At 47.3% G+C, this 18481-nt stretch overlaps 1 protein-coding gene and 1 pseudogene across 1 annotated transcript in view; both read right to left on the bottom strand.

Annotated features, from left to right (window-relative positions):
- MYO5B (myosin VB) overlaps nucleotides 1-18481 on the bottom strand; it is a 256918-nt gene that overhangs the window by 90253 nt on the left and 148184 nt on the right. The window contains exons 17-19 of the mRNA XM_023532044.1: nucleotides 11515-11670; nucleotides 10496-10593; nucleotides 3817-3903 (exon numbers count right to left, since the gene is read on the bottom strand). Of these exons, the coding sequence (XP_023387812.1) occupies nucleotides 3817-3903; nucleotides 10496-10593; nucleotides 11515-11670 (341 nt within the window). The remainder of the gene's footprint in view (nucleotides 1-3816; nucleotides 3904-10495; nucleotides 10594-11514; nucleotides 11671-18481) is intronic.
- LOC111741814 lies at nucleotides 7912-8030 on the bottom strand (annotated as a pseudogene).

Genomic DNA, 18481 nt, shown 5'->3' with positions numbered 1-18481 from the left:
GGGTCTAAACACATGGAGAGAATGCATCCTCCGAGCTGCCAGGGAAGAGGTGGTCTGATGAGGTGAAAAACACACCTGGCCTCCCAGCACGCTACAAAGAGACGACTGGACAGCAGGACTGGAGTCTGAGCCAGGAGAGAAAGTCTCTTCCTGAATCACTGGACAGGAAAAATAAGTCGTCACTCCTTCCGTTACCAGATGTCATGTAGCTCCCTGGCTGGCAGGATCCTTCTACCATATTCCCTCCCATCTGAATCTTCCTCAGCCTTCAAGGCCCAGCTCAAATCGCACCTCCTCTGTGAAGCAATGGGCTCCTCCCAAACTTGCATCAGATTATATGTTGCTTTCTAATTGCTTTAGGCTTGTTTCACTTCTAGACTGTAAGCTCCTGGCTGGAGGGAGCCATAACTTACCACCTTAATTCCCTCAGAGCTGCTGTTATAAGGCTAGATGCTTGATAAAAGATGAGACATAGAGCAGGACAGGCAGGTACCAAGAAGGCAAGAAAATCTTCTCGTTCTACATAAAGCTCATGTGAGACCACAGAACTAAAACCCTCTCTCCCGCTTCCTCTTCCACCCTCTAAAACAGATCATTTTGTACTGCAACAGAAAAACCACTAGGAGTGTGGGTGACACGCACTGTTACTCTGATTTCACAGCGAGACTGGGAGCAAGCTTGATCAGAGGTGGCAGAGCTGTGCAGGGGCCTCTGCCTGAAGTGTGGTTTTATCGTTAACCATGTCAGACCCATGGATTTCTAGCCTTTCCCTGACGTTCTCCAAGAAGAGAGATTTACCTGCTGTAAGTCCCTTGTCCTACTATTAAATAATTCATTCTATTAGAAAGTTCTTGATGAAACAGGTGGCTCTTTATATACTGACATGGGTCCCCAAGTTTCCGCCTGCCTTAGAATATCACTTGTCACATGCTTCCCTTGTTTCTTCTCCCCTGGCTTGATACAGTCCCAATGTTCTCGTCTCCCACTTGACAAGCCCATCATTAGCACCAAGCATACATTACATATGAAGAGGAGCTGGATTTCTCTGTTTACCTCCAAGCCTCTACACTGTGCGGCACAGGTGTGGCTGGAAGGACCTGTGGTCTCTAAGTTTCTTGCACAAGGACCCTTAACAGTTTAAGACAAATCAGGATTTCATAAAAACAAAGCTAGAATGTTCTGGTATAGACATGTTCTACCCACACAATTATGCCCACAGGGATGTAGCTTCTTGCTCATATCTGAATGAGTAATAAACATTTTATTAAATGCTTAAATGCCCAGCATTGTGCTGGGAACTTTAAATGCATCATCTCATTCATCACAACCACCTATGAAGTAAGTATGATCATTCCACTTAATAAGAGAACCTAGTCTCAGAGAGATGAGTGTACTTGCCTGAGGTCACCCAGCTAAGTAGTATGGAACCCAACACTGGAATCCAGGCCTGTCGCACAAGCCAAAGGGTTGGATCACCAGGCTTCATTAGCTCCAGCCCAGGCCACAGTTCCACAGTCTGGATTTACTTATAAGTTGGAGAGAGCTTGGAGCCGTTTTATACCAGGCGTCAGGTCTGGGCCCAGCCCCAGAAGGTAGGCCGTAGGATTCTGCACTACCTCTTCCTCTGCTGATATGCCTCTGCTTGGACGGCAATGCCCCACGGGTATGGGCAGTAAAGTGCTTGGCAACCACCACCTCGCGGGGCAGAGGGAGGATAGCTCTAGTCCCAACTCAACCACCCCTCAGCTGGTGACCTTGAGCAGCTCACTTCCTTCTCTGGTTTTCATTTGTGAAAGTCCATTTAAATCATGACGTGCCCATATCTACATATAAAAGTGATGTAAAGCCATGCCACAGTGCCCATTCTACTAGAAATTGCATCTTATATTTTCTACCCCAAGTTATTTCATTTAAGAAAAAAAACCCAAGATGTTGATTACAACCCATTAAACTGATTTCCTGACCCACTAATGGGTTATGAAGCAGTTTTGAGAAACACTGGACTAAGGACGGTGGTCTCAAGAAGGCTTTTTGGGACCCCAGCCAACAGAAGAGCCTGGAGCAGAGTGGAGCCTGGCCGCACGTGGCGTGGTTTGAAACCTAGTGGCGTGGCAGCTCCCCAAGGTCCTTGTCTCGTCCTTCAGTCGAACAAACTATGCCTGATCAGAACTCTGTGCTTGGAGCAGTCACTGGAAGGTAATCTAATCTGGCCAGATGACACTGCTTTGAATGCGAAACTGAACTACTGCGCCAGTGGCCCGAACCCCATTCCTTCAATCCAAAGGCTGGTGCCGGTCACTGCAGGGCAGACAGAGGAAAGGAATGCAGAGCCTTCATCTTAGAAGGACGAGCGAGGCTCACTTTGTTCAGCGTGCAGTTGGCAGCTATTTGTGTTCACGCCCTAAGGTTGAAAAATGAGATGGAGCCCCAGCCATTTTTCCAAGCGGCGGGAGGGAAGCGGTTGAAAAAGAAAGCGACAGCCTTTGGCCCTGTAGAGTAAATGGTTCTGAACAAGGCTTCAAGCTGCTGGGTTCCGAAAAGCTGCCTGGACGTGGCAGGTTAGTGGCAGTTCTTGTACTTTCCAGGTCAAATGCAAACCCCCAATTCTATCATCCCAGGCCTAACATCTGGGGACAGTTGACGGTCAAGTTCCTCCTAGGTAATTAACCACCACATATGAAACGGCTCATTAAGTGCAGTGGGGAAGCTCCAGGTAGAGATGGCAGGGAGGAGGGGCGGCCTGGACCGTGTCTCCTCCTCCCAGGTTATGGCTCCGCCCACCTCCTGACACAAATGGACTTCTTAGGACAGAGAGGGAAACACCACAGGCTCTGTGTGGTGACAGTGCTCTGCTCAGCTCCAATTCATGGCAGAAGATGTTTGGCCTACGTGACACTGGTACACCGTATAATTTCATGAGAGCGAGCTGGTCACCATCCACCCCCAACTCCTATTTCCAGAGGGCATCCACAGTCTTGGCATACCTTCAAAAGATGCTGGGTGGCTCAATGGTTTATCCACAAATTCAAGTTGGATCAAAATAGCTTTTTTTTTTTTAAACTCAAATTGTATTTTCTACCATAGATTTGACTGTATTTTGAAAGGTAAAGGGGTCCGCTGATAGTTAAATGGATAAACAAAATGTGGTCTATATATACAATGGACTATTATTCAGCTTTAAAAAGGACATCCTGACACATGCTACAACATGGATGAACCTTGAAGACATTATGTTAAGTGATATAAGCCAGTCACAAGAAGGCAAACACTGTAGGACTTCACTCATTTGAAGTAGTCATCAGAATCTCAGGGACAGAAAGTGTAATGGTGGTTGTCAGGGGTTAGGGGAAAGGAAGAATGGGGAGTTATTGTTAAATGGATACAGAGTTTCAGTTTTGCAAGATGAAGGATGGAGGTGATGGTTACAATATGAATGTACTTAATGCCACTGAAAAGGACACTTAAAAATGGCTACAATGATAAATATTATGTGTACTTAACCACAATAAAAAAAAAATGGGGGGAAAAAAAGGTAAAAGGGATAAGGTGGGAGGTGAGTAGAGGAGAAATGCCCTTTGCACCTTTGGCTAGCTCAGCACCCAGACCGACGCCAACGTGAAATCTGAAAAGCTGCCCCCCAGGGGATGTCACCATTGATTCCAATCCTTTTCAGGCCAAATTGAAATTCTCAGTTCCGTCAGCATCCCACTTGGGCCCTCAGCGTTTGGGAACATTTTTGAGGATCTCCTTCCGGCTGACAGCACACAGGAGCGTTCCCTGGGCTGCACCTGGAGGGCGTGGCTGGTGGGCACGTACCTGGACGGGTAGCCCGCCGCGCTGATCCGGATCGTCTCCAGCACCCCGCACGCTCTGAGCTGCTGCACTGCTCTCTTTGGGTCAAAGCTACAAAACAATGAGACAAGCAATGAATGGCCGCCTGGCAAAGAGCTGGAACAGGAGAGGAGGAAAGACCACCTTTTCCTGCACCGAGTTACAGAGATCATCATGTACCACTGAGTACAAGGTCAGGGGAAACGCAGAGGGAAAGAGATGCTGATGGGCAGGTATGAGCCATTTCAGCCTCTCAGCAATGTGCACATCCTTATCCTCACCCGGGATACCCTTCTTCTTTGCCTATTTGAATTCTGCCCATCCTGCAAGATTCATTTTTGCCTCCTCTCCAGAGCCTTCCTTTATATTATTTCCATCTACCTGGGCACTTGTCTTAATTCAATGGCCAACACCTACACACTTGGCACCACACTTGGCAACATTATGTGGCTCAGGAGTTAAAGGGTTTTAGGCTAGGCAGACCTGGGCTTGAATGGTGACACAGCCACTTACCAGCTGCTGTGTAATTTGGGGCAAGTAACGTAACTTCCTTGAGCCTCAGTTTCCTCATCTATAAAGTGGGGATGGTGACAGCAACCCTTGTAGAGGGTTAGTGTGAAGATGAAATGTAAATAGCCCATAAAAGCAGTTAAAACAGCACCTGGCACAACATAAGAGCATGCATATTATTAGCTATTACCAGGATGGTTGCTAAGAATCGCATAGATGAAGAACTTCATCTTCCTGTCTTTAGAGAGAGGAGACACATCTTCAACAACTCACATGCCCTACAATGCTAACTCAGCCCAGCACTGAAAACCCAGGAGTCACTCAAGCACATATACTGATGAGGATGCAGTAGGATGAGAAGTCAGACATGGGTAGGCTCTCTCAGCGTACCCACATTTGCGGAGGAGGGAGGTGTACTACGAGAAGCTGTGTACTACGAGGCAGTATGTGACAAACGTGGTTAAACTTCTGAAAGAAACCAGAGAGAAGATGCCGGGGTTGACTGGGTTAATCGGGGAGTCTTCAGGGAGAAAGAATTAAGCTGAACTAGAATTAATCACGGTTTATAATTTGCTAAAACTACTGCTCCGCCCTGGGAAGTAATGAGGAAGGAATGCTCGCTGTGTCCTGGCTGCTCTGCAGCTCGGCTGCAGCCATGGGCAGGCTTCGTCCTGGACACCGCAGACCGTACGGGCTCCAGCACACACCTTGGTGGGGCAGTCCAGAAAACCTTCCCGATTACCTCAGCCCCAGGGGACTCAGGGCACTTCAAGAGTGTAAGGCACGAGTGAGTGCTGACTTCTCTGCACAGTCCCAAACAAGACAGTTACCTCAGAGGAGTCAGTTTCATCTTTGTAGTACAGAAAAAAGCTCCTTAGTGGACAGGTTTTATAAGACAAAAGGAAACACATGGGCTTGCCCTGCTGGGTAAATGCAGGTGCAGGCTTCTTTACCCCTAGACCCCTGACAACCCCAGGTGTTCTTCTCCAGCACTGGGCCCACTCAGGATTCTGGAACTCTGCAGGAAAGACCCGGCCTGGGTTCTGCTACCCTGGATTCACGTCTCTCCATCAGAGACTTCCTCTCATCCTTCTGTCTCTGTATGGCCTGCTCAGCCCCTACTGCTCATTGCTCTCTCATGCTGAGTTGAACTTGGGCCAGGGACCCAGAAGTCCATCAAGGCAGATGGGGCCCTGCGATGGCCTGGGTCAGCGGGCACTTGGCAGTGGAGAAGCAGTGGGCATTTTCCAAGTGGCTGAAGACCATGAGCTGAGCTTAATTCCAGGTACACTCTGTGTTCCATGCGAGTCTTGGAGTTCAGCATCCCAGGAGACACCCACGTTCGATGCCAGGCCTGTACTCACTTTGACTTCCTCATGCGTCCCTTTGCTTACCTGCTTTGGACACCCAGCTCTTCTATGAGGTCTTCCTGATTACTCCTGCCCCCAGTCACCCATGGCACCTCGAGTGTGTAAGGCACAATTGAGCACTGAATTCTGTAGTCCTGAGCGAGGATCACTACAGAGTTAGTTTCGTGTTTTTAAGAACAGATAAAAGCTCCTTAGTGGAAAGGTCTTATGGGACAAAAGGAAACACACTTGCTGAAACTTTGCTGCGTGCCGAGCCTTTCACTTTGCCATCCCTTTTAATTTTTCTCAGGCATCCCCAGAATGCAACTCAGTTCTGGGATTCAAAGAGGTGGCAGTGATTGGTCTCATAAGACTTATGCTCCGTGGGACATTAAGGGCTGCTTGTGACATCCAGTGATCCAAGGAAGCCTTGGGAGGCAGGCTCTGCTATTGGCAGGTTCTGCTCCTCTCACCTCTAGAGTGGTCAGTTGGGCCCCGAGTTAGGAATGTGGAGTGGCTGCGCTTGTGCTTCGGGAGAGGTTTTCTGGGGACTGTGGGCCTCTCCCTCGAGGCACGCGCTGCACTTGCCAGCAGCAGCCGTTTTCTCCAGCCGGGCCACTGACTTCCTCCGTTTGGCACAGCTACAGGGTCAAATTCAATCCACTGCACATGGTGGGGACGGGCAGCGTGCCTGTTAAGCACTTACGACCTCTGGTCCTTTGTGGACTATGGGTCTCTCTACTTCCTCCAGGACCTCCCACTGCTCCCTTGGTGGAAAAATGAGCTGATTCTCCCTGAGAAGCCCTTCCCACCTTAAGAGGACCATTACTCTTCCCTAGCACCCCCATCTCCCCATCCTCATACCCCTGCATGTCTGTGACCACATCCTAGCTCTGTACTAGGTAGGCCCTGTCTAATGGCTGGGAAGAAGCTTGTGGAGTGTGAGCCCCCCACACTCACTCGGTGTGGTGTAAGTTCTTTGGGGGAGGCGTGGCAGTCTTCTCTTGCAGCCCCCACACACCAGGCTGGTCCCGTGGAAGGCACTGGGCAAATAGTGTTTGAACTCAGCTATCACATTTTCCCCTGCTTCTTGATAACCTCGACATCATCATTTCCTCCCTCATATGTGCTCTTCCCCAGCGGTGAGAGAATGGAGAGAACTGGTCTGGCCTGAGCAATGCCACTAACAGCGGCTGGTGTCATTTAGGCAACACACTCTTTCTGTAACTCATTGATTCAACAGGAGCTGAGAATATCTGCCCATCTATAATTCACGGGTTTGCTGTAATGATCAAACACTACGAAAGAGAAGAATGCTATTAGAAAAAAATGAAAGGACAGTATACGAAGGAGATGCTGTCATCATCTTTCCCTGTAGAGGCATCCCAGGGGACATGTAAAGACAGCCAGCCTTCTGTATTTTAATCTTATCTCCCCAACAGTAAAGTAAACTCACTGTCAACTGCATCTTGCATTCTGCCTCCCTGCACTTGTTACCTGGTAACTGGGACTGAAAACCAGCCCTTCCACCTATTAAATTTTGGAGGATCACAATGTGCTCAAGCAACACCTGAGTCTGGACTGAAAAGTTACCAAAGACCTCCAGGGTCACACTGCACAGTTCTACGTTCCCCTCTCAATAAAACGCGCAGGTCCAGCAGAGCTGGAAGCTTGCTGGATACAGAGTGAGACTCCCATGGTGTTAGAACTGGGCTCCACCTAGCAGTCATGCACCACCTGACTGATCTGTCCACAGGCTGCAAGCTCCCCCTCTCACTCCATTAGGCTCTGCGGCACAACGCAGTCACACGTCAGGACCTGACGTGCTCACGACTGCCCGCGTCCGAGACCAGTGGACTGGCCTTCAGGAAACCTGGCCAGTTCTTCTGACCAGCCATCCCAGATGACCACACGCACTCTGGGCCACCTCCTTCCCGGACACTTATTCATCCTTTCACTTCTCTGCTCCTGCAGCACTTTTACGGACCCACTGACAGTCACTGCTATGTCGTCATCAGTCATTTGTGACTGGCAACTCCTTAAGGATGAGGGACACAGCTTACTCATTGTCATTCCATCTGTCCTAACCCAATGCCTAGTGAGGAGCAGGTATAATAGATGTTTTTTTGTTTTTGTTTTTTTTTTAGGCAAGGCAACCCTTGGTTGACCTCACAGACTCAAGGACCTTGTCAGCTTACAATCCCTTCTTTTTTATTTTTTATGCCTATAGCACCTGGTCTTCTTAGGTGGTCTCTCATCCAAGTACTAACCAGGCCCGACCCTGCTTAGCTTCTGAGATCAGACGGGATCAGGCTCGTGCAGGGTAGCGTGGCCATAGACAATGGATGTTTTTTAAATAAAGGAAGAAGCAGAGGGGAAAAGACTTGTATACAAGAGATGCTACAGCGCAGGACAGTGGTTCTCTGCTGCGGCAACTTTGTCCTCCAAAGAACAGTTGGCAATGTCTTAAAACATTGTTAGCTGTCACAACGGTGGGGATGCTACTGTCATCAAATGCGCAGAGGCCAGGGATACTAAGTTTCCTACAAGGCAGGGAACAGCCCCACGACAAAGAATTACCTGGCCCAACACATCGACAGTGCCAAGGCTGGGAAGCCCGGCTTTCACCCACCACAGGAGGGACATGACGCCTTCCTTCCAGGATAACATATAAATGTTTACACTTCTCACAAATAATCCCCATTATCTCCTTGAATTCTTTCATCGAGATAATTATTTTTGTTAACCACAATTAACAGATGAAGAAATGAAGCAGTAAAGGACTAGCCTGTGATTAGCCCAACACTTGGTGGCAGAGCCTGGACTAGAATCCAGGTTTTCTGAGCTGGCTCAGTATTCTCCCCTCTTTCTTTACTGGGAGGAAGATTTGGTCCTGAAGGCAGAGGAAGGTCTTAGAAAAATGAGATATTAGGACCAAAAAGTCCCTTTCAAAGTCCCCAGAGTCTTCTTTTGGGGAGTGGAGGCCTAGCAAGAGAAAAGCACACGGCGGGCTCCAAGTTCCGATGACTGAACTGTCCAAGGTCACAACTGGTGGGGGCCCGAGCTCGGACCCAATGATCTCTTTCCTCTCCTGCTCCTGCCCTTCACACATAATCTACATCTTTCACACATGCTGCTCTTCTAACAGCCTCTTTTCTTCTGGAGTCAGCTGGTAAACAGATGCCACACTGGGGGGCGGGGGATCGGGAGTCCTAAGCGTGTCTCGGAAATTTGAAGGGAGGGAAAAGAGTGAACAATCAGCACGCTTCACAGAGAGCTGACTCAACACTGTCTTCCCAACCTTTTCTGGCACAAGGCCCATCTGAGCGCAAGTCAAGCTTTATCAAATGACAGGAATGGCAGAAGGCAGTTCAGATATTTCAGATATTCATTCTGAGAGTCAGAGTTGCCAAAATAAATTATTTCACAGAAAGGAATTATGCAAGGGCCCCAAAGCACGTCAGAAAGATGGAAAGAACGTGCTTTTAAAAAATTTTAAATTATCTCTCTTCTGGCCAGAGGACATAGCATGCTAGAGGTTCGGGGTAAGGGAAGAAGAGGCCGTAGAGATGAAAGACTATTCCAAAGGTTCAGGGTAGCAGTATTCCAGGCAAGAAATGAAGAGTCTAAAACAAGGTGATTACAGAAGGAAGAGAAAAGGGAGACCATTGTGAGACATTTTCAAGGAGACTCCATGGGACTGACAATGACTGGACACTGGGGAGGAAGGAAGAACGAAGAATCCAGTGTGGGAGCCGCTAGCCACCTATGGGTGTTTGAATGTAACTGAAATGAAATTAAGAACTTAGTTTCTCGATCAGACTAGCCACAATTCCAAGCACTCAGTAGCCACGCGCGACTAGCAGTCATCGCGCTGGACCATGCGGATTATACGACAGTTCCATCGTCACCCAAAGTTCTGCTGAACAGCACAATTCCAGCGTGACCCTCAGGTTTCTAGTTTGGTGGGTGGATGAGCTGTCAGGAAATGGTTATGCCATTTACTCCAACACAGACCAAATCCAGAGGAACTATTTTGGGGTGAGGAGGTGAGGAGTCTGGTTTCAGACGGGTAGAATGGGAGGTGGCCAGTGAAGTTGCAGCTGGCCTACAAAAATAATGGTCTGGAATTTGGCAGAAACCAGAGACAGACAAAAATATTTAAGCATCACTGCTATGTAGATTTGGGTGAAATCATGTAAGTATGTATAGAATTGGAAGAAAGTTTTCAGGGTAAGGGTAGAGGTAGAATTTGGATCAGAGTGGGCTGAGGGGTGAGGGGAAGTGAGCAAGTGTGGGGGACTCTGGAAGCTGGGCAGTAGAGGGGATGTGAGGAACAGGACCGACCACTCAGCACATCATTTGAGGTCAAGTTTCCTTACAGCAGGAAGCCTTCCCTGACCACTGCAGCGATCCTCCCCTGTCTGTATTGACCACGTTCTGCGAGACGCGCTCACGTCTGCATTAGCAGCACAATTTTATGTGGTTCTCTACTGGATTCGAGTGTGCGCTATCCTCAGCACCACTGCAAGCAACATGGGATGGGGGAACTGTATCTTCTCAGCCTCGTGAATCCTCCTGGGCAGCAGACAGGTGGCCTTGGTAAATGTCTGTGGGCTTGTATTTGGCACATAAACCATTCGGGGAGGATAAGACCAACTATTCATCCTGCTGAAGACTGCGGGCCCCTGTGAGGCTGTGCCTGCCCCTTCTCTCTACCCCCTGAACTCCTAAGGAGGCATGAAGATGCTTCTCTGCCCTGACTCCGGCCATGAAGAGCCAGGCCGACGCCTGCACACACTTACTGGAAGGGGAGCTTCTCGTCGTTGGGCTTGATACATCGGACGTAGTGAGGCGTGGTGGCATTCAAGGTCTCCATGAGCAGGTGCAGGGAGGTGCGGAACTGGGGAAACAAAAGTCGTGCCTGGTTTTACTCGTTTATCTTTAACAGTTTGTGGACGTTTCACAAAGAAACGCCCACAGACTGGTGGTAACAGTTGTTACTGGTACTGTTTTTGATTATTGTTGTTAATCCAGAAGGATGGGCAGCCATGCAGAGACCCAGGGTCCGATTCCAGCTTTGACACGCCTGCCTTGCTGGATGACCAAAAATCAAGTCCTTCCTGTATTCTGGCCTTAGGAGTCCTCACACCAAGTGAGGAGAGACCACCCCCTAACGTGTCTAAGTGTTGGAGCAAAGGTGATGCAAGGCAAGTATGTACTACGAGAGATGACCACTGTGCCTGGAGGCCTGCTGCTCCTAAACCCGAGGCCCTGGAGGCTGCGCATCCGGTGCCCGGGCACCTGGAAGTGACCGCATTTACATGAAAGGCCCATCGTAGGCAAATCCACCAAAACAGAGAGCCTAGTAGTTGCCTGGGGCTGGGCAGGCCCTCTCATCTCTTCTCTTGTGAAACACTGGACATGACATTCCACAAAGACCCCACAGCAGGAGAAGTAGTCAGTTTTCTGGTCCCCAGGCTTTTTTAATTCTTCTTCCCAAACTGCAGACTTCTAGACCCTCTTGCCCCTCCCAGTAGGCACCTGTGGAGCTGCAGCATGGTTCCTGCGTTTCTTTGTTAGGGATTAAATGCACTGTCTCGGGCTCGAGTCACTCCCTTTCTCTCTCCCGCCAGTTCCCTCTAGAGAGGGTTTCATACTTTCCTTCTTCAAACAGCACAGAAAGAAAGCTGGGTGGCCAGGACTGTAGATGTCAAGGCCACCTTGGCTTCCTTCGGACTCTGCAGCCATCCCTTATCTACAGAGGCCAGCCCTGCACATGTGCCATGGCCCACAGCCTTCTGCCACAGGCCCCAGCGCTGACCTGGTGGCCCACGGTTTTCTTGTGCTCTTTGTTGGCGACTTTCAGCTGGGGTCTGGCAGAGCGAATGTTGATCTTTGAGGACGAGCCCTTTCCAGAAGTGGTGGAGGCAGGAACAGAGTCCTTGTCATCATGAAACAAGTCAGCCACTAGTGGGAACTAGAAACAAACACAGGAAGAAAATTGAAAACAAGATCTCTTGGACTTTATATTGCTTAAACTCTTTCAAAGTAGCTTTCCGATATATACCCAAGAGAACTGGAAACATGTCAAAACTTGCACAGCGATAAACGGATTGTGGTATGTCCATACAATGGGATATTATTCAGTATAAAGGAGCAACATCCTGATACATGTTACAATGTGAATGAACCCTGGAAACACGCCAAGAGAAAGAAGGAGCCAAGAGAAAGGAGCCAGACGCGAAAAGTCATAGTGTGTGATTTCACTCACGTAAAATATCCTGGGCACGGAGGGTAGTTTAGTGGTTGCCAGGGGCTGGGGGAGGGAAAAGTGGAGTGACTGCTAATGGGTCCTCCATTTCTTTTTGGAGTAATGAAAATATTCCTGAATTAAGAGTGGTGATAGTTGTACAACTTAGTGAATATACTAAAACCCACTGAACTGTATACTTTAAAAGGGTAAATTTTTGGTGTAAGAATTATATCTCAATTCAAAGGAAGGAAGGAAAAAGTAACTTTCTCAGACAATCTTACTTAATCTTCACTTACAAAACTTCCTTTCCTTGTGGTGTGAGAGAGGTGACTGGACTGTAATAGAACTATGTTTTATTAACATTTTCCACACTTCTTATTACTGGGTCCTAGGGTTATTTAACTTCCCTGAGCCTTAATTTCTTCATCAATATAATGGGCATAAGAAGACACCTGATATACCTGGAATTGTTAAGAGACGGAACAAGATGACCTGTGTCGGTGCTTTGTGTGATGAGGGTGAAGGCCAGGCCATGCACAGGTGCTGGAGGTACAGCGAGTCCCAGCCCTCAGGACACTCAGGCCTGCCAGCATCCCTTGGGGAAGTCAATGCTGGGGCGAGACCAGTGGTGTGAGGCCTCTGGCGCACGCTGTCAGTGAGGAGGGAACAAAGGGTCCATTCACTGACCCGGAGGCACTTCCGATCTCAACAGCAAAGAGGCTCAGATGCTAGTGCCAAGGACTCCAGGTCTGCTCCTTCTAACCGCTCCCTGCACCTTTCTTCGACCCCTGTTAAAGGCAGTGTCTCCCCATTTCCTACCACCATGCCTGAGTGCCCTGGTCTGCCTTGGAGAGCTTGATAACCCGATCCCACTCCCTCCTCTCGGATACTACTTTGTAAAGCAAGCATGCGGGTCACTCTGCTATCCCATAAACCACCATGCCCATGGTTCCTGCCTCCACACCTTTACTCGCTGTGGTATTCTTACCTGAAACACCACACCCCCTTCTGTCTGCTCATGTCAAGAAGCCCACCTCTCAAGGTCCAGCCCTGCAGCCTCCACAACCTGCTTCCAGATCTCTCCAGCCATTCACGTCTGTCTCCCCCTGCTCAGCCTGTGCCACCCTGGTACCAGCTGAGGTCTGTGCTGGGCCCTGAGCCCTATGCTTGCTGAGCCTACAGCCTCCTAGCCTCCCCCTCACTGGAGGACGAGGGCTGAGGAGAGTACTAAAGGATGCTGTTGATGTAAGCATACAGAAGGGCACCTCAATGATCTAGTCTTATTACTTTTATTAGGGCATATATATACAAATTAATTCCTCCTGCTTCACTCATAGGTAGTATCAGTTTACATTTTTTTCGGAGTCCAATTTTAAAGTCAAAAGTAAGTATACACCACGAGTCGGTATTTTGTTTTCTACAGCACATTAGCTACCCACATGGGTTACAAAAAAAGCTGAACAACTCTGTGTGCGCGTGCGCACACGTGTGCAAGCATGCTGGAAAGTCCCACTCTTCCCTTGCACGCCTCACTTCCGCGGACACGCCAGCCATCAGAAGCACCTTTCACCTCTCACTGCCGGCACCTGCATGCACATAAAGGCTGCGGTTCTTTTACTCCATGGTCCGGGTTGGGTTTTAAGTTCAGTCAAAAAAACACCAACTAATGATCTTAAGGCCACACTGACTATCTCTGTGAAGTGGCTCACACCCATCCTCGCTGCTGGTACTATGGGGCTGGAATAAGCTGACAATACTACATGTCACCGCTAGTAAAAGCTACCCCATTCCTGAGTAAAGCGCTCCCTGAATCCCTGCCACAGGGCCTTGTCGTCAGGCTTGGAGGGTCGCCCCAATGAGATCGTTAAGGCCGTCTCCCTGTTTCGGCTGCCAACGGGTGACCATTTTGTTCCTATTCTCAGCATCTTTGAAGTGGATCCTCTTCCTCCTCGTCTCTTCGTGCATGGCGTTTTAAAGTCATAAATATTATCTCCTCAGAGGGAAAGGTAATTAGGCTGTCTGAGGAATAAAGGCTGAGGAATAAACAAGACACAGATATGATTTTTTTTTTTTTAAATTTGTGGCTAAAATGTGCAGGTCATCATAAAAATGATACTTACATTAGGTACTAGATTCCACGAGCTTTCAAAGAAGAGAAAGTATTAGTTCAATGACTGTCAAGACTAAATGGACTGGTTCATTCATTCTCTCACCAATACTGATGGCCAAATATGTGACAAATACTGTCCCAGAGGCTGGGGACACAAAAATGAACAAAAACAAGCGTAGCCTCTTACACATGATGGGGTTCATGGTCTAGCATGGAAGTGAACTCTAATCAGTTAACCCCTCAACTACACAACTAAAAGCATAATGACAAGATGAGTGTCTTAAAGAAAATAAACAGAAAGACATACCGATAAAAGAATGACTGAATCAGGGGTCCAGGGAAGGGACAATCAGAAAAGGATTCTCTTAGGAAGGGAAGTTTAAGCTGGTGGGTAAGATGAGGCGAAGAAAAGCATGTTATTTGGTAGAATAATCGCACGTTCAGGGAACTAATAGAGCACCAGGGCAGCTACAGTAGACACAGTGGGTGCGGGGCAGAGCAGGAGGGACCAGCTCACGTAGGGCCTTGGTTGAGGATTTTAGTCTTTATTCTAAGAGCAATGTGAAGGGTTTAAACAACAAAAAAGAAAAAATGAAAAACAAAAAGCCAGGAGCTAACATTTATTGAGCACTGAGAATATACCAGGCATATACAAACTCACCCAGTTCTCCCAATAACCACATGGTATAAGTACCAGTACATCTATTTCACAGGTGGAGAAACTGAAGCTTAGGGCCCAAGATCACAGTTAAGTGGCAAAGCCAGGATTTGAACCCAGACAGCCTGGCTCCAGAGCCCAAGAAACGATATACCATGGTGAGCACCGATGACCAGCAATCCTTTTGGAAAAGATCACTCTGCCTGCAGCCCCCGAACAGGCGGAAGTCCCCCGCACGTGAAGCACTGTAACAGGTGCCCCGAGGAGTCGAGAGGCCGGAAGAGCTCACGACCTAGCAGATCTCCAGGCGGTAAGGTGAAACGGCAGCCAGGGCACAGAGCAAGGGTCAGGAGACGTGACTTTTAAATGCGACTCTGCCACTTAATGAGCTGCATGACCCATGGCAAACCTTTTAACCTTAGGAGATTTCCTTTTTCTCATCTGTAAAAGTGAGGGAATTGAATCAGACGATTCCTTTAAATCTCTCATCTTTGCAGAGGCCTCCGTCCCACTGACCCACCCGTCCCTCCTCTCTCTGCAGACCTCTTTCTTCCCCGCGACTCGGCGGCTCCACCTCCCTCCAGCTCTCTCCCTACTCTCCTCACTTTTCTTTTCCAGCCCCTTTCACTGGCCCATCATCCTTCACTCCTTCACGCTGCTCTTTCCCAGAACTGCCTCCTTGCCATATACCTCTCCTAACACTCATTCCCTGGATGGTCTCCTTCATGCCTATGGCTTCAACTCCCACCTCCAAGCCTGCCTCTCCAGTCTTAATCTTCTTCCCCACCATGATGATGCATAGTTCCAACTACCTGCTCAGCGTCTTCCTCCCTCTGGGTGTTCCACTGGAAACTCTAAATTTGACGTGGCCCAAACCTCACTTACCTGCTGTCTTCCCCGATTTAAGTTAGAGAACCTGCCATCACCCTACTTCTTATCCCAATCAATCACCAAGTTCTGTCCACAGTTAAGTTCCAGCAGTCCTCTCTTAATCAACCAGAACGCTGCTGCCCTGGTTCGGGTCTACCTAAGAGCTCTCCTGGACCAACACAGTCACCTAAAACTTGAGTGCCTACCTTCAGGCACGCCCATATCCAAACACATTCTACCCAACAGCCAGAGTTTTCTCAAAATACAAACCTTATCTAGTAGCTCCTTGTTTGAAGATCCATTGGTCATTACTGTCAGGAAGCCACCACTGCACGTACTGAGAACATGGGCAGTGGTGGGAACAGAAGGGACCGGAGGAAGGGCAGTGGGGAGAGGTGAGCCCAGGCACAGGGGACTCTGTGCACTGATGCCAGACAGCCAAGACACTTGTGAGAAAGGGTCAAGTGCCCAGTCGGACCGGCACCAAGATATTTCCACAGGGAAATAACAGGAGGCTGAAGACAGGCTCATATCGTAAAGACGACACTGTGATTTAGTTTGTCGTGTTCACACAGAAAACACTGATTAAAGTATTATAATTTATACACTTTCTAAAATAGATTTCCAAATGTTTGAGGAATCTAATTTGTGGAAATCATTAATGTAGCATTTTCTGCGAAAAATCTGTTAAGTTCTATGGTCAAGAGCATGTATCAAAAGCACATGAGGAACTGTGAAATGAGATTGGACAAATAAGAGTATTTTAAAATTTAAGCCCCTTTTATCTTGTTTCAGTCAGAGAAGTATGGAGGTATGTGTGTATATACACACACATATATACATATATGCATATATATGTGTATATATAAAACATAGGATTTATAACAAGAGCAGAGAATGAAAACTTCTCAAGGCAGATTTTTAACTTATGCCAGCATTGTGCTATCATTTGGGAATAGACACAACTAAAGTTCATGCTGGAGAATTTGTATTTTAGTTAAAAAGCTATGTTCCATGGCAAGTCCCTGCTACTGAGACGGCGTGTGGAACCGGTGGGCTCTCTGGGATGGAGAGGGAGAGGAGTTTGTTGGGACTTCGACCACGGGAAGGAGCAGCAGGCTTCGTGTTCTATTCAAAATTTGTTTTACAAACTCAGGACGGAAAGACCAAGAAGTACCACGTTCAGCCTTGGGCTGTAGGCCATAGTAAAAGCCCAGGCAAGAAACACTGATTACTGCACCACTCACCCCTATCCACCCACCTGGATGAGGGGCTGGGCCAGACAGGAACCTCCTTATCCCAAGAGGATCCCAACTATAAATAAACCCCAGTGAAAAGTAGCTACCAAGCTCTTGCTTGACTAAGGAGTCATGCAAAAGAACACGCTTCTGAGTGAGGGAAAGAAAGCTGTTTTTTCTTTAATTGACTAACTCCACTTAGGCTTTTAGAAAGCTATTGCAAAGTTTGTTTATAAGCTGACTACCGAGTAATGGAACTATTATAATTCATCTTAGGGCAGCCATAAAGAAACAACATCCACCTGGGCCTTTTTAAAAATTTCCTTCCCTTCAATCTTGAAAACACTCAAATAATACCTCGAACAAACCAAGCACTTCCCTAACTCTGTCTGTCACTTATTCAAATGTCCATAGGTACTGGCTTTGGTATTCTCTGCTATTCAAGTTTATATAGAGATTTTAAAAGCCTGAGACAAATCTATTTTAAAAGGGATTAAAAGAAGTATGAAAACACTTTCTAAAGACCATTTGGCAGTTTAAGAAAAATGTCAATTACAGCTATACACATAGCTGTTACCTCGGAAATCACGCCTATTCATTTCTGTTTATAAGAACATAAAATGTATTTCTCTTAAAACAGACACATGAAACTAAAATAAGACAGGCTATAATAACCGTCTGATTGAGATCTCTCAGCTAGAAACTTTAAAAACTCTGTCTGGAAGAATAAAAAATACATTTTCTTTTCAATCAATTCTTTTACATGGCCAATGCTTCCCATCTGGAAAAAAAATTTCCAACTTTTAAGTAAGAAATATTTTTGCTTAAAATTAAAGGTTTTAAATGGACTTTGGAGAAAAGTCTCAACATTTCATTGCCCTGTACTGGAAAGGGGATTATGATATCGTTTTACCTACTAAAAGATTTTCTCTACCTAATAACATGTTTATTCTAAATATTGGTAGAAGCTTTTCAACTACCAGCACAAACTAATTTTAAACAGGAAGCAAATTAAACCACACACTTTTAAAAGCAAGTGGTTTATAGCATGTCAATTATACCTCAATAAATCGGCTATATAAAAAAGTTAAAAATAGAAAATAATGATACATTTTTTAGAAAACAAACATATTTGCTTAAAAGGGAATGTGTGTGTCACCTGTATGGAACACACCAGTACAGAAAGCAACAGATACATACACAGATACTGTCATTCCTTGATGAGCTTTAAAGTAAGTTGCAGACAGAAAGCAGATGGGAGAGAGAGCACATCTGGACCTTGTCTGAGATACTACATTGTGCTTCTTGGACCCCAGGGGCTGTCACGGCCCAGGGTAGGCAGCTTTGGGCCAACTATAGTCTACCTGGTCTCTGGCCCATGTTGGTCTCAAGATCCCCTCTGCTGTGATGGGGCGGTGAGATGGCACTAGGAACACTGCCCAGCAAGGCCCTTACTGCCCAGCACTTTCTGACATAAACGACCCACTGCCCGTCCCTCTGACCTACACTCGGTGCTGCCCTGGAATAGGAAATGGTCAGAGGAAAAACATTCTCCTTCTGAGATTTTATTTTTCAGACTGATAAAATATTGTTTTTTAGGATAAACAAAAACTGGGAGGGAAAATCCCCCATCCTTTAGTGTCTAAAACAAATTAGTCT

This window comes from Pteropus vampyrus, unplaced genomic scaffold (genome assembly GCF_000151845.1).
Source record: "Pteropus vampyrus isolate Shadow unplaced genomic scaffold, Pvam_2.0 Scaffold3, whole genome shotgun sequence".
Classification (NCBI taxonomy): Eukaryota; Metazoa; Chordata; class Mammalia; order Chiroptera; family Pteropodidae; genus Pteropus; species Pteropus vampyrus.
This window is presented reverse-complemented; position numbering and strand designations above follow the sequence as displayed.